Raw genomic sequence first — 14,737 nt, forward strand, 5'->3', positions numbered from 1 at the left:
AGTTGTATTATGATTATATATTTATATTTTACAGTTCTTGGGTGGCGCTACACCAGTTCTTCAGAAGCAGCAAAAAAGGAATTTGAATGTACATGAACATATCAGCTACACTCTCCTCAAAGATGCAGGGATACCTGTCCCAAATTTCGGGTTGGCAAAGAATAAGAAAGAAGCGGCTGAGATAGCGAAACGGCTAAACGTGAAGGATATTGTTTTGAAAGCCCAAGTTCTGGCAGGTGGCAGAGGTAAAGGGTCATTCAAAGGCGGCCTTAAAGGAGGTGTCAGAATGGTGTACACGTGAGGACTGAAATTTTAAGTTTCACATTCTTTTGCATCTAAAATCGCCTTACAACTATCACAGGTCGTTAACGTGTGTCCAAAATTGTTACAGACCGGAGGAAGCAGAAGATATTGCTGGGAAGATGATAGGCGATTACCTGGTAACGAAACAGACTGGAGAAAAGGGACGAATATGTAATTCAGTAATGGTTACCGAACGTAAATTTCCAAGAAAAGAATATTATTTTGCCATTATGATGGAGCGAGCATTTTCTGTGAGTGTAACTTTTACCTAAAGTGAATTGTGATACATTTCTAGAGATGATATGGGTACTTTTAAATTATTGCAGGGCCCAGTTTTAATAGCTTCATCCCAGGGTGGAGTCAACATTGAAGAGGTAGCAGCAGAAAATCCCGAAGCTATTTTATATGAGCCAATAAGCATTGTGAAAGGTAAAATGCTTTATTCAAAGACTTTGTTGTATAGGCCTAATGTCTGTGGAAAGTAAGATTGTTCTGAAAAGTAATCTACATTTGTATCTTTGTAATGCAGTATGAATGACAGTACATTGAAATTTGATGTTCTATACTTTGTAAAGTACTTGTATGTGTCAGCACTACCAGAAAATTTTTATCAAAAATTATACATAAATTACCATAATTCTTTCTTCAGTCCACTTTATAAATGATAATATTGATTTGTGGGAATGTTTCCTTGCTAACGGTAGGTTGGTTTCTGTTTGAAAAGCACAGTTCATTGTCCTTTATTTTAAGAGACAAGAGTTGAGTGTGTTTAGTAGTTAAGTTTGCTTCAGTAACACTGATACTAGTAAATAACCTTGATATTTGTTCTTACTCAAGCACCACATGCTTGCTGTGCTGTCTGTATTGGCAATGCATGCAGAGCCTTGTTTGTGTGGCTGGCTGTACGCCAGAAACACTGTCTCCCCCCTCCTCCTCCAACAACAACAACAACCACAGTTATGATACACTACACAATTTCTTTGCCTGTCCTTGTCAGATCTGAACTTCTGCTTCATTTAATTGCTTCAAGATTGGGATAGATTGTCTGTCTTTTCTTTAAGTAAAGTTCACACATGTACTCCTCTCCATAGTGTGATACCCAAGGCTCCTGCTGCACTGTGGTTATAGGTGCTATCCATCCAGCCAACTAGCCATTCATTTGTCATGTAGCTTTTGATCATCATTCAGCATACATAGCACATGCTGTTTACCCAGCATTTTCGCATTTAATTTGTTGTTTTCGCTGCTGCACTTGTCTCCAGCTGCTTTCCACACTTCCATTTGGGACTCATTTAATACTACATTGAATGCATTCTCAATAGCTAAAGTTGTGATTATATTCTTGGGACATTCTTCACATATAAAATTTTTGTCATTAGTACAGCAACATTTAGTTAGACATCGCTTGTTAACAATTTTAACTGGTATTCCTTATAAACCTCTACGATCATTGAGTTTCAATTAGCAACAAATTGAAGAAGAAGGAAAAAAAAGAGGCTGCAGGTTACTCCTGTTTATTCAGTTGAATGAATATGCACACGAACTATAATCATTTGCTGCAAGTCAGACATGTCAAGTGTGCTACTTCATGAACTTGATGCTTCCAGTGTACTTATCACATAGAGTAGATATCTTATTACAGGTTTTCCAGTTACTTGGACTAGAACTGATCCTTCATTCATTTGTGATGCACTTTTATTGGATTACAGTGCACTTATGAAGTTAGCACGTCGTTTGCTGTGTGCTAACTTTGGCAATTCACTTCTGTTGGTCATAGCCAGTCGAGTGATATTCAGCATCCAATAAGAATTGCTAAATCTAATAACTTGCTGTACAGCTGAACACGTGAATCAGTTGCTTTTGTGTTCTACATGGGAAGTGCGATATTGATCACAGACCTGGATATTATGTATTATAAAGTTGGTTACTGGTTTTAGTATGTATTTGTTGTATTCTATGTTTCTCAGAGTATAACAGGATTTCTTCAGACATTTTTTCCGTGTTCCAATGTTATAATTTGGTTTTGAGTTGGCAAAGCCAACAGATGTGCTGGAGGGAAACTGGCTCTGGTGGCAGATGTTTGTGTAGCGTAGCTCAGTTACAGTTTTGAAAACTTTGTGGTATATTTTTGAAATGTTCAGATTTCAAAGGTTGTGATTATGCAGCAACCTAAGAGTACGGAATATGGAATATTCTGTTTTATGACAACACTATCCCTGCCCCCGTGCCATGGTGGGAAGGCTTTCGTGCCTCAATAATAAAGACAGCCAAATCGTAGGTGCAACCACAGAAGTGTGTTTCTGTTGAGAGGCTAGACAAATGTGGTTCTTGATTAGGGGCTGCAGCTTTTTTAGTAGTTGCAGTAGTCTGGATGGTTGATTTGGCTCTGTAATGTAACAAACATGGCCTAACTGTGCTGGTACTGTGGACAGCTGAAAGTGGGGGGGAAACCAGAGCTGTTAGTTTTTCTGAGGGCATGCAACTCTATGAAGGGACTAACACAAGAAAGAGCAGTGTGGAGAGCTGCATCAAACCAGCCCTCAGACTGACTGCCGCAACAGCAACAACATTCTGCACAGTATATTCGATTAAGCTGCCATATAATTTCACACACTCCACGTCGTAATTAAGTTTATTGAACACAGTTTTCTCATTGTGTCTGCCATCTTGTATAATCAGTCATCTTTCGTCATCTTCACTTCCCATCTTTCATGACACAAATAGCGATCATCTGCCGCATGCTATGCAGAATCTGCACACACTGGAAGTGCACATTTACCATTTTATTGAGTGCACTTATGAAGACTTTTACAGCTATGGTATACGTCTTTGGAATACTAGCTTAAACGAGATTTTTATTTTTTGTGCATTTGATGCTTGGGATAACAATGAGCAATTATCTGCCTTCACGCCTCCCCCCCCCCCCCCCTCAGGGCTCATGGGTTTTTTTGTATGTGTGTGGCACCCACTGTGGGGCCCCCAGCTAATGCAGCCCATTCTTCCTTCTGAGCTGCGTTTCCTTGCCCGTGCCCCTCCCTCCCCATTCTTGCTCCTTCCTGCCTGCTCCCTCCTCCCCATCCTCACTCCTTCCTGCCGCCCCCCCCCCCTCCCTCCCCTGTTGGTATTCTTACTATGTCAACCTGGCTATCCACCTCCTAGTTTCCTGTATTCCATGTGGTTTTGTTTCCCATGGCTCTTCTCTTGCATCATTTTTGGCACTTTTGGTTCCCCACTTCTAAATTTTCTATCATGTGAACCGTTTGGGGGTGATCTCGCTCCCTAGTGTCTACGGTGTGGATTCATCTCCTCCCTTCCTTCTGCTCTTCTTTCCCTGCCACTAGACCCCCTCTGCCCCACAAGGTCACCAGCACATGTAGCCAGTCTGTGTAAGAAGACTGTTATGCACATATGTGGCTGAGCCCCTTGACAACACAGGGATCACACTTCTGATACCTGAACTGTTGCCTCACTGTGTATGCCTAGGAGTGGTTGCTTCTCATTCTGGAGCATTGTAACTCCCAGCAACAGCTGCCATGCCAGGCGGCCCTTGCTGTAACTGGGTGGAACCCATGGGGAAAGTCACTGATCAGAGTGGGTGGTATCAGGGTGGATGCTCCGGGCATGAAGCGTATCGTGCTCCAATTCTCTGGCCGTTGCCAGGCTTGCTGGCTGGAAGTGAAACACTTTCCAAGTTACCTGGTCTGTCCTAAGGGTGCCCCCCCCCCCCCCCCCCCCCTGCATGTCCATGGGTTAGAATAGGCCCAAGGTATTCCTGCCTGTTGCAACAGGTGACTAAAAGGAGTCTTAAACTTTTTTGCCCTATGAGCTCAGGTCCGATACTATGGTTTGACCTGCCACTTTCTAAATTCTACAGAAGTGCGGGCCACACAGGGAAGGACGCCTTACGTGTTGAGCGAGTTATCCGTAATGCCCTTACATTCGATCTCCTAAATCTCTTGTCATGGCTTTGCATCTCCACCTGCGATTCAATTATTTGGGTGAAGACACTTTCCGGGGTATGTTATCTTCTTCCGTTGTCTCCTGTCCTCTTTTTGCCCACATGACAATATTGGATTTCTCTGCACCCAATATCCATCATGGTAGCCAGTCCATTGTGGTGGTAGCCCCCAGACAACACAGGGATCGCACTGCTGATGCCTGAGCTATAAATTCTCCAGGTATGCCAAGGAGTAGATGCCTGTCTTCCTGGGGTATCAGGACTCCTGGCAACAGCCATCATGCCAGTTGGCCTTTGCTGTGGCTGGCTGGCACCTGTGGAGAGAGCCCGTGATCAGAGTGGGTGGCATCAGGCTGGATGACCCGCATTGAAGCGGACTAAGTCACCTCTTGCTTGTGACCATATGGCACCAGCGGTCTCTAAGAAGGGCAAGATTGAATACAATGCTGACAGGTATGATCCTAAATAGTTTCCCTCCCTCACTGCACCATGGGAGGGATGTAGGACTACAGAATGGAGAGAGCCATATTCACCTTGGTTTTTAGTCTGTAGCAGAAGTGATTGGGACTCCTTTCTACCTACGAAGCCTAAGTTTTTTGTTGAACACCTTGAGAAGAAGTTTGGGGAAGTGACAGTGCTGTCCAAGATATGAAACGGCACAGTCTTGATTGAGACAACATCCCCAGCTCAATCCTGAGCATTACTCGCCTGTGACAAGCTGGGTGATATTCCTGTTTCCGTCACTCCCCATAAGTCTCAACATGGTCCAGGGGATCATTTTGCATTGCGATCTCCTGTTGCAGTCTGACGACCAGCTGCACACCAATTTAGAATGGCGGGGTGTTCGTTTCATATGGTGCATTTACAGGAGACCCAAAGACAACAGTGTTGCTACCGGTGCCTGCATCTTCCATTGCCTGAAAAGTTCAAGGTGATGGTTTACCACTGTGACGTTAAACCATACGTCCCTCCCCCTGTGCGATGCTTTAAGTGCTGGAAGTTCCAGCACATGTCTTCCCGCTGCACTTCCAGCATCATATGTCAAGATGGCAGACGTCCAGATACTCCATGTACACCTCCTTCCACTTGAATCAACTGTGGAGAGCACCACTCCCCTTCTCTCCAGACTGCCCAGTACTCCAAAACAGGCAGAAAATCATGAAGTACAAGACCCTAGACCAGTTGACTTGCACAGGGGCTACACGTAAATGTGAAAGATTACACCCCATTCGGTTGACATTGACATATGCTGCAGCTTCTTCACCATCGCCGTCCCAAGTACCAGTGGTTCCTCACTCTGTGGGTGCTCAGGGCCACCAGAATAAATCTGCCCTCTTTGTGGCAAGGGGCAATCTTCCTCCACTGCTCCCAAAGCACCTACTTTGGGAGCAAGGGCCCCCCCCCCCCCCCAAACGTAGGGGACATCGGTCCCCTCCCCCCTGCCGGAGAAGCAACAGCTTCCTCCAGCTCCTCTCGTGCAGAAGGGGTCCCTTGGGGCCCTCTCTCCCAAGGTCTCCACTAATGCCACGGCGGAGCTAAAAGCTGCTGGATGAAGAGCTTCAGTCTTCCCCATTGCTTGAAGCAAGCAAACTAAGTAGTAGTCTGCTAAGAAACAGGACCCTCTGGTGGCCCCAACACCATCATTCCCTATCAATTCTGCATCTGGGGATGTGGTGGAGATCTTGACGTCCCATGCGGACCTGGATCTCTTTGATGCCTCATTCACCGTAGAAACGGCTACAAATACACAATCGGTGGCGCCAGGTGACCCCGAGGCATAACCTGCCTCCTTGTGTGCTTCATGCCCTCCCAGCCTCACGATAACGACATCCTCCAGTGGAATTGTGGCAGTTTTTTCCACCATCTGAGTGAGCTACGGCAACTCTTAAGCTTTACACCTGCTTTCTGCATTGCCCTTCAGGAAACATGGTTCCCGGAAATATGGACCCCTGCCCTCCGTGGCTATAGGGAATATTACAAGAACCGCAGTGACTATAATAATGTGTCAGATGAAGTTTGTCTCTGTCTTGAACTCAATATGCAGTGAACCAGTGCCCCTTCAAACCGCTCTTAAAGCTGTGGCTGTCAGGATAAGGACGACGCAGAAAATAACTGTCTGCAACATGTATCTTCCTCCAGATGGTGCAGTATGCTCTGATCGCATTGGATGCACTGATTGGTCAACTCCCTAAACCTTTCCTACTTGTGGGAGATTTTAACACTCATAACCCCTTGTGGGGTGGCATCGTGAGGCAGAGGCTGAGGCAGATATGTCGAAAATTTACTGTTCAAACTTGACCTCTGTCTCTTAAATAGGTGCCCCCACACATTTCAGTGTGGCCAGTTTCTCTGCCATTGATCTTTCACTCTCTTCCCCTCCCCTTTTTCCTTCCTTACACTGGTTGCCACATGATCACCTCTGTGATAGTGACCACTTCTTATTGATTTTCTTTCCCTTCCCACCTCCCAATGGCCAGATTTCCCCACTGGGCTTTCCATTATTCTGATTGGCCACTATATACCTCCCGCGTTATTTTTCCACCTTCTTTGTCAGGTTGTAATGGTGAAATCATGTGTGATCAGTCCTATAAGATAATCTGCACTGTTGTCATTTCTGTTACCTTGACTGGCCCCATTCACAGTTGGTCAGATCTGTGGTGGAGCACCTCGCAGCATCTTAAGCGGCACACATCCTCTGACAGTCTTATTACCTTTAAACGTATTTATGCGAAAGCCCGTTACTTAATCGAATGGAGCAAATGGGTGTGATGTGAACTCTTTCTCCACTCTAGGTTGTTCTGTCCCTTTATGACGGGCGAGAGCTACACTCCACACTCTACAAGGTTGTCAGAAGCAGTCTTCCCTTTCGAGTAGTGCCCTTTCAGGTGGCCTTTGTACAGAATCATCAGTTCTCGCGGAATACCACGCGACCCTTTTTGTGTCTGAATCAGTATCAGCCTCCTATTGGGCTGCCTTCACCCTCCAGAAACAGCAGGCGTATGTTTTACCCCTTGTTGGGTGGAATCCTACAATGGGTGACTGCTTATGCGCTATTCAGTTGTTCAGGACAGTTTTTGAACACGAAGTAAAAAGAAAGAAGAAAAAACTTTTGTTAAGCACATTATTAACATTATTACAGAACAATGTAAGAAGCCAGTAACATTAGTGGAAACAGTCAAGGTCTGACTGGATACAAAGCGAAAGCTCTAAACCAGAAAAAAATAATTTAGTATGTTACTTGTGTAAATGCAACCGTCAGTGAAGTGCAGCTTGCAAGCACAAGACACACAATTTCTACCATAGGCTCATCAATAAACAAGTTATTACTCTCTTCCCGGTTATTATTTATGTGTAAGTCAGATTTTAAGAAAACAGCAGTTAATTTGTTCGAGAAAAGCCAGTGCAGTTCTTTTTTCGTCCTGAGAGTCTGACATTCAGATACACTTACAGAAAGACACCAAGTCATTTTTATATGTGGATATGATGAACTGCACTCACTTTTTACTCCTTTTAGATATCTTGAAAGAGAAGTACAAAACCTAATTTGTGAATACGTGATTGATTATTCACAGGCAATAATAGTAGAACAAAAAACATAAACAGAATGACTCAGTAAAACTAACGCTTCACGTATGATCTACAGAGACAAAAACGTAAAGAGGTACTGAGGGAGGTATTGTATAAAATCGCAACATCATCACAAGCCAGTGCACGTGCTCTGCTCCAGCACTCGACAGAGATGAATCAAGGTCATGTTTGTTTCTGTTTCTTACTCATAATGGCTGTTTTAGTTTTGAGGTAGGTAGAGGCAATATATTTACTTTCTGCAGATTAAGTAAAGACTTATTAAGTAACTGTTCTGTATACTTTTGAAAACAATTTGCTGTTTTAATTGTTCCTATATTTCATTTTTTCTCCTCATTTGCTCAGATTTTTGCTGTTTGTTGAAATTAATTTTTGCAGCCCCTAAAATTTTGCTGCCTTGTGCAGCTGCCTGTCTTGTCTAATAGTAGAAATGCCCCTAATCCCTTCTTTTCCCTGCTACAGGTAGGTGTGCTGCTCATATGAAACAAATTATATAGGTCAGTAGAGATTTGGCAGTTTATTGACATAGTACGACACTATTATGTACTTTTGACACACACAGGCTAGCCTAAACAACAAATTAGTATGCATAATGTAAGATTAACATACAATTGTTTGCTTTACATTTTTCTGCGTACTTCGCTCATTAGTTGCAATTCTTCAAAAACACCTGGCTTACAGAAACTTCCTGGCAGATTAAAACTGTGTGCCCGACCGAGACTCGAACTCGGGACCTTTGCAAAGGTCCCGAGTTCGAGTCTCGGTCGGGCACACAGTTTTAATCTGCCAGGAAGTTTCATATCAGCGCACACTCCGCTGCAGAGTGAAAATCTCAACCTGGCTCACAGTTTGTATTTTAAGAGTAAAAATGTTTTTAGAAAAAATTTACGGAGTTTGCAGTATTTCCAGTTTTACATAATTTTTGACAATCATTTTAAGTTCTTTTCACACACACACACACACACACACACACACACACACACACACACACACACACACACACACACACACACACACACACACACACGGGGGGGGGGGGGGGGGGGGAGATTTGGCAGCAATCAGTTGTCAGTTCCTTAATATCTCTTGTGTTGCAGCATGAAACTTGTTCACCAGATAACTTCGCCTGTTATAGAAACTTAGAATGGGCCTATAGGATTTGATATTTATCTTGGTTGAGAATATCCAGAAGGCTGTGATCAAGAAATGCAAGATAATTCAAAAAGATAATTTCTCTATGCCATGAAGAATTTGAAAACTCGTTCCATTCAATGTATCAAGTGGTGAATCCTATTCTTGGTAAATGAATTCAAAATTTTTTATACCTTGGATTTTGAGTTGTATTGCGTTAGTCTGACATGGCTCGTACTGTGCAAATTATTATGCAACATGTACTAACATAAAAGTAACATGATTTATTTTAATATAATCCCATTGCTGTATTGTGCCCAGAGAGCAGATGAGGTTACTGGCCCTTCTGCTACACTGTCTCTACATAAAACATGTTAACAGATGGCTGGATAGTATGAAAGCTACAGTGTCACCTCCCAACATCTGATGAAAATGGTACATATTACCTTCTTGAAACACTGTTTTACATGGTAGTGTTTGATGGCACTCAACCAACCTTGCGTAATTGTACCAGGAACAGACCTTAGCTGACAGTGAGTTGTGGTTCTGTTCTTTTGAGTGTTTGTAGGCAGATCACTGTTCACTGAACACTAACGTTTAGGAGGATCTGAGTTCAAATTCCCTATTTGGGGATTCCGTAGTTTATCTAAATTACATAAAGAAAATACTGGAAAATTTCTTTAACAAGGATGCAAGTATTTCTTAATCCAAGCTTATGCTCTGTTATTGCTCTGTTGAAAGAACATTACATCCTAATTTTCCTTTATCGTCCTTCTGTTGTGTGTTACTGTAAATTGGTGACACAAATTCTGTAAGTTGTTAGCTAATGTAAAGCTGTATACACACTGCCACTTAAAGATGTTTTTGTTGTGAACATGTTTCCAGTTTTGTTTCTTGTTTAGGTGTTTATGCTTACTGGCAATAAGCTTTCTCATAGTGTATTCACATTGTCTGCCACATTATGTCTAGTGGCAATGACAGTGTGTTCATATGTGATACAAAACTATTAATGCTCAAAGGTTCAAGCAGCTGAAGAGAACAGTGACAGCTTTTGTGGATGGAAACATACTGTAGAAGTAGCGGAATAACCTGTTACAAGAAGTAAATATGAAAGGCGGCATTGATTTTTGTAACTTTGCAAAAAGTCATCCTTAAATTGTGAAATTCTGACAAAATGGAGCATAATTTGTTTAAAAGAAAATAAACAAATTTTAGGAAAGAAGTTCGTCATTCCGAGACTTGCTGTCTGTCTCCTTTGTTTTGGGCAATGGGAAATTCATTACACAGCCTTAGATATTTTTCGCATTTTGAAGAAAGCAGTGTCTTGTATAGTACCTGAAGTTTATGGATTAGTTATGGGAGTCCTGAAGGATGATGTAACAGTAACTGAATGTCAAAAAATTTATTTAATGTGAGATGTGAATACTGCCGAATCTCAGTGTAATAAGTAATGGTTGCAGAATATTAACAAGGTTTTTTTGTGCTGAAGAATGGAAAAACTGATAGGTGACCTCAGGGGAAATCAGTTTGGGTTCCAGGTGAGTTTAGGAACATTTGAGCCAATACAAACTCTCAGACAACATTAGTTGATGACAGCAAAACATAGCTTTTGTAAATTTACAGAGAGATTTTGATGGTGTTCCCAGGACTTCAGTCTTCAAAATCTTGAAGGTAGCAGGGAGCGAAAGGTTGTTTACAAACTGTGTAGAAACCATACAGCAGTTAAGAGCGAAGGATATCAAAGTGAAAGCTGTAGTTGAGGAGGGAGTGACGTGGGCTTGTAGCGTATCCCGGAAATTACTCAGTCAGTACATTAAGCAAGCTGTGATGGAACCAAGGAGAAATGTTGAAAGGGAACTGAAGTTCAGAAGAAGATATAAAAACTTAAAGGTTTGCCAGTAACATTGTAATTCCGTCAAACAATTTGGAAGAGCGAATGACTGGAATGGATGTTGTCTTGGAAAGAGATAAGAAGAGGAACAGCGACAAAATTAAAACAAGTATAATGGAATATAATAGAATTGTAGCAAGTAATGCTAAGTGAATTAGGATAGGAAATTACATTAGAGGTAGTAGACTAGTTTTGCTATTTGAGCAGCAAAATAATTGTGATGGCTGAATTAGAGAATATGGAATGCAGACTGACAATAACAAGAAAAGTGTTTCTGGAAAAGAGGAATTTGTTAATATTGTGTATCAGTTTAAGTATTAGGAAGTTTTTTGTGAAGGTGTCAGGAGTGCAGTGTTACACGAAATTGAAATATGAATGGTGAACAAATCAGACAAGAAAAGAATAAAAGCTTTTGAGAGGGGATGTTGCACAGAGATTTGCTGATTGGTAGATCGAATAAGTAGTGAGGAGCTATTGACACTAATTTGGTATAAGTCATTTTTGGCTCAGCTTGACTAAAAGAAGGAATTGGTTGATAGGGCACATCCTGAAACATGAAGAAATCAATTTGATAATTGAGGAAAGTGTCTGTCTGTCTGTGTGTGTGTGTGTGTGTGTGTGTGTGTGTGTGTGTGTGTGTGTGTGTGTGTGTGTGTGTAGGGGGGGGGGGGGGAGGGGGGACAGAAGGCTTGAATACAGTAAGAAGGTTCAGTTCCACTTGATAGATAAGCATGGAGAGCTGCATCAACGTAGTTTTTGGATGAAGACAACAACAAAACCATAATTGTCTAGGGCTCGAATGGGTGCAGGAAATACATTTAGTGTTATGGCTTTGGTTTTCGGTGTCTTCCAAAAAGCCGTTATTTAAACGTGAGTTGGCAAGAACAATTGCCTGTACAATGGTCTCTTCCTAATTTCTTAGAAGTGCAGAAGCAAGCAGCCAATGTACACCAGAAGGAAGCTTTGATTTATATGAGCTGCTTAAATGTGAGATGATCTGAGGCACATGGAGACAAGATGACAAGGCATCTGTTTTTTACTGTGCCCCAGAAGATGCATGAAAGACAAATTCCAGAATAGTTTGCAAATTACTTTTTGAGCTTGCAAGGAAGTGCACTATAGCAAAATAATTGTGGATGAATGTTTCTGTGAAATATAAAATAAAAATAAATGCAAACAAATATGAGTTTGTGTACTACTTTGACCAGTGTCTTTTGCTTCATTAGGTTACCCAGAAACCAGGAGCACTGAAAACCAAACCTTGTAAGCTTGTATAGCGACCATGCCATTGCCTGTGCTCTTGCTCCTCCGCAACTTCCTCTTCTCCGTTAGCATTGCACTAAGTGACTGAATCTTCTTTATTCTTTTGCTGTTGGTGCTGGACTCGACAACAGTTTTCTACAAAGTGTCATGTTTTTTGTTATTCTTAGTCCTTTCTTCATACTATCCATTGGCAATTCTCTGCTTTATATAACACAGTCAACTTTACAATCTCCCACATTGTCCACTCCATTATCAGACTGTTTATGAAACAAGCATAATATTTGCAGACAGTATCACAATTCGAAGTATAAACATAAAACAGTGCCATGCAGCAGTGATGTGCAGTATCTAGCCAGGAACATTCAATTTTTTCCCTTGATCTGTACTGCCTGTGCCACAGATAGCACAACTGAAATTTTTAGATACACGTTTGCAACATTTTGTGAGACAGTGACCAATAAGTAGGTGCTGAAACTGTATTGGAGGTGCATTGCAAGTTTAGTGTGTACTGGGCTTAAGAATAAATGATTGTGATAAGCATTCTTCATGGTTTCATTCTTTTTCAGGATTATCGAAGGAACAAGCTGAAAGAATAGCAGAGAGTGTTGGTTTGGGGGATAAGAAAGAAGAAACAGCTGAGATTTTGCTGCGCCTCTACAAGCTATTTATAAGCAAAGATGCCGTACTGATTGAAGTAAATCCTTATGCTGAGGATGCCAGTGGTAATTGTAAGTATTTTAGTTATTACACTCAATGGCAAGTGTCTCCAGCCTATTCCACCAACTGAAATCGTTCATTGATCTTGTAAGTTTGGATAGGTGTTCTTCCAGTTCTTACTTTACTATAATCAGATGCTGCAGTTGCTTCAGAGTATTTTATGTTATTACATTTCTTTCACTATTAATCCTTTAATTGTGAAAGTAGCAAATTTGCATCATACCAATGCTGTGCTGATGAGAAAGTTAACTGTTTGTTAATGCCAGTGCTGATAGATGCTGCTTCTTCATGAAACTGCAAACATTTCAGACAGGTGCTGCATTTTTCTGAGTGTTTAAAGTACCTCTGAAGCACCACAATTTTTTATTTTTATCTTTCATCTAGAAAGTTATTCAGGCATTAAGGAGTTAATGTGGAAATTACAATAAATGGACAGTTGAGAATGAAGTCATTAGACTATTGAATTAACTATTATTAACAACTGATTAAATACCTTCACAGATCTCCATTGTCAGTTTCATCCCACTGGAAAATGAGGCATGTTCAGAGAATCACTAAACATCTTGGTGAAATTACCCAACTGCATTGTTCTGTAGGTTACTTGCTTTTATCACAAGCTTTGTGTGCAAGAAAATCAACTCTGTGGAGAATAGTTTTATATCATTTGTATTGTTTTCCAAATATTGAGCAGTTCTGGTATGCCACCTCTATATTATATTTGTGTTGATTAAAATTAGCAATACAAACAAGACATTGCCATCTTTTCATCAGTAAAAGTGAGGAGTTGAAATTTGAAAATAAAATAAACTGAATTAAATGAAGCAATAAGTACTATTAACCCCAACACACTTAATGAGGAGAATGTTACATGTTACTAAAACCTCATTTTATTCAAAGAAAGTCATAATTTATAGTTTATGCACTCGTTAATCAAAATTAAAAGGTCGACGATGGTATGTCAAATACAAAACAAGTACAAAATGCCACGTTTCACACCATATACTGATAATATGAGATTGGCAGGAACCACGAATTGTTACCAGCTGCAAATATAAATTTTATGAGGGTTTAGTAACTGAGGATTAAGTAAACCTGTCACCAGAGCAAGAAACTTCGCATCCATAACAGTGAAAAATAATACATATTTGGGTGACTCAAGAAGCATAGACCAACTGGTGTGCTGTAGTGGTAAGTCACTGGACTTGTAAGCTATGGGGTAGCTGTTCAGTTCCTTGTCTGCTATTCAGATTTAGATTTTTTGCATTATTGTGACTGCCTATAGCAGATGCCAGGATGGTTGCATTGAAAAAGCACAGATGATGTCCTTCCCAAACTAGAGCTTGTGTTCAATCTTTAATGATTTCATCATTAATGCAATGTTGAATCCTAATCTTCCTTCCTTCCTTCCACCCTTTCTTTGATCAGTCAAGGAGCATTGTGACCTGCCTGTGACATTCTGTGATTCGAGATGGGTCTTAGTCAGAAGCCGCCATCCTGATTTAATACTCCTGTGTGCAATCTTATTTCCGTAGTGTCCTTGATGATAGTCCCAGAATCCTTTGGTGTGATATCTCCATTTTGTCTTGAAAGGCAGATGTATGGCCATTGATACTGTGATCTGCCACCTCAACTTGTCGATATATTGCAAACACACGCTTGCATTGAGTACTCCATGCGTTGTTGTGCAGAGTTCTGTTGGGTCTATGCTATTTTGTTCAAATTCACAATGATGTACGAGAGTGGTGTGAAAAGTTCTCAGAATCACGTCGGGAGGTCAGTGCTAGCACAACGAGTTGTTCATGTGATATTCATTGTACTGGTGCATGTAGACATGTGCCACGCCAGTGCTCTTGGAAGAGAGCTGTGGCAGTGATGTGGCTCTGTTGTTT

General features: G+C 41.3%; 1 protein-coding gene across 1 annotated transcript in view; it reads left to right on the forward strand.

Moving 5' to 3' along the window:
• The window catches only part of LOC124777948 (succinate--CoA ligase [ADP-forming] subunit beta, mitochondrial), an 87,382-nt gene that overhangs the window by 343 nt on the left and 72,302 nt on the right, over positions 1 to 14,737 (forward strand). Inside the window, exons 2-5 of the mRNA XM_047253498.1 lie at positions 35 to 297; positions 392 to 554; positions 630 to 732; positions 12,698 to 12,859. Of these exons, the coding sequence (XP_047109454.1) occupies positions 35 to 297; positions 392 to 554; positions 630 to 732; positions 12,698 to 12,859 (691 nt within the window). The remainder of the gene's footprint in view (positions 1 to 34; positions 298 to 391; positions 555 to 629; positions 733 to 12,697; positions 12,860 to 14,737) is intronic.

This window comes from Schistocerca piceifrons, chromosome 2 (assembly GCF_021461385.2).
Source record: "Schistocerca piceifrons isolate TAMUIC-IGC-003096 chromosome 2, iqSchPice1.1, whole genome shotgun sequence".
NCBI classification, from domain to species: Eukaryota; Metazoa; Arthropoda; class Insecta; order Orthoptera; family Acrididae; genus Schistocerca; species Schistocerca piceifrons.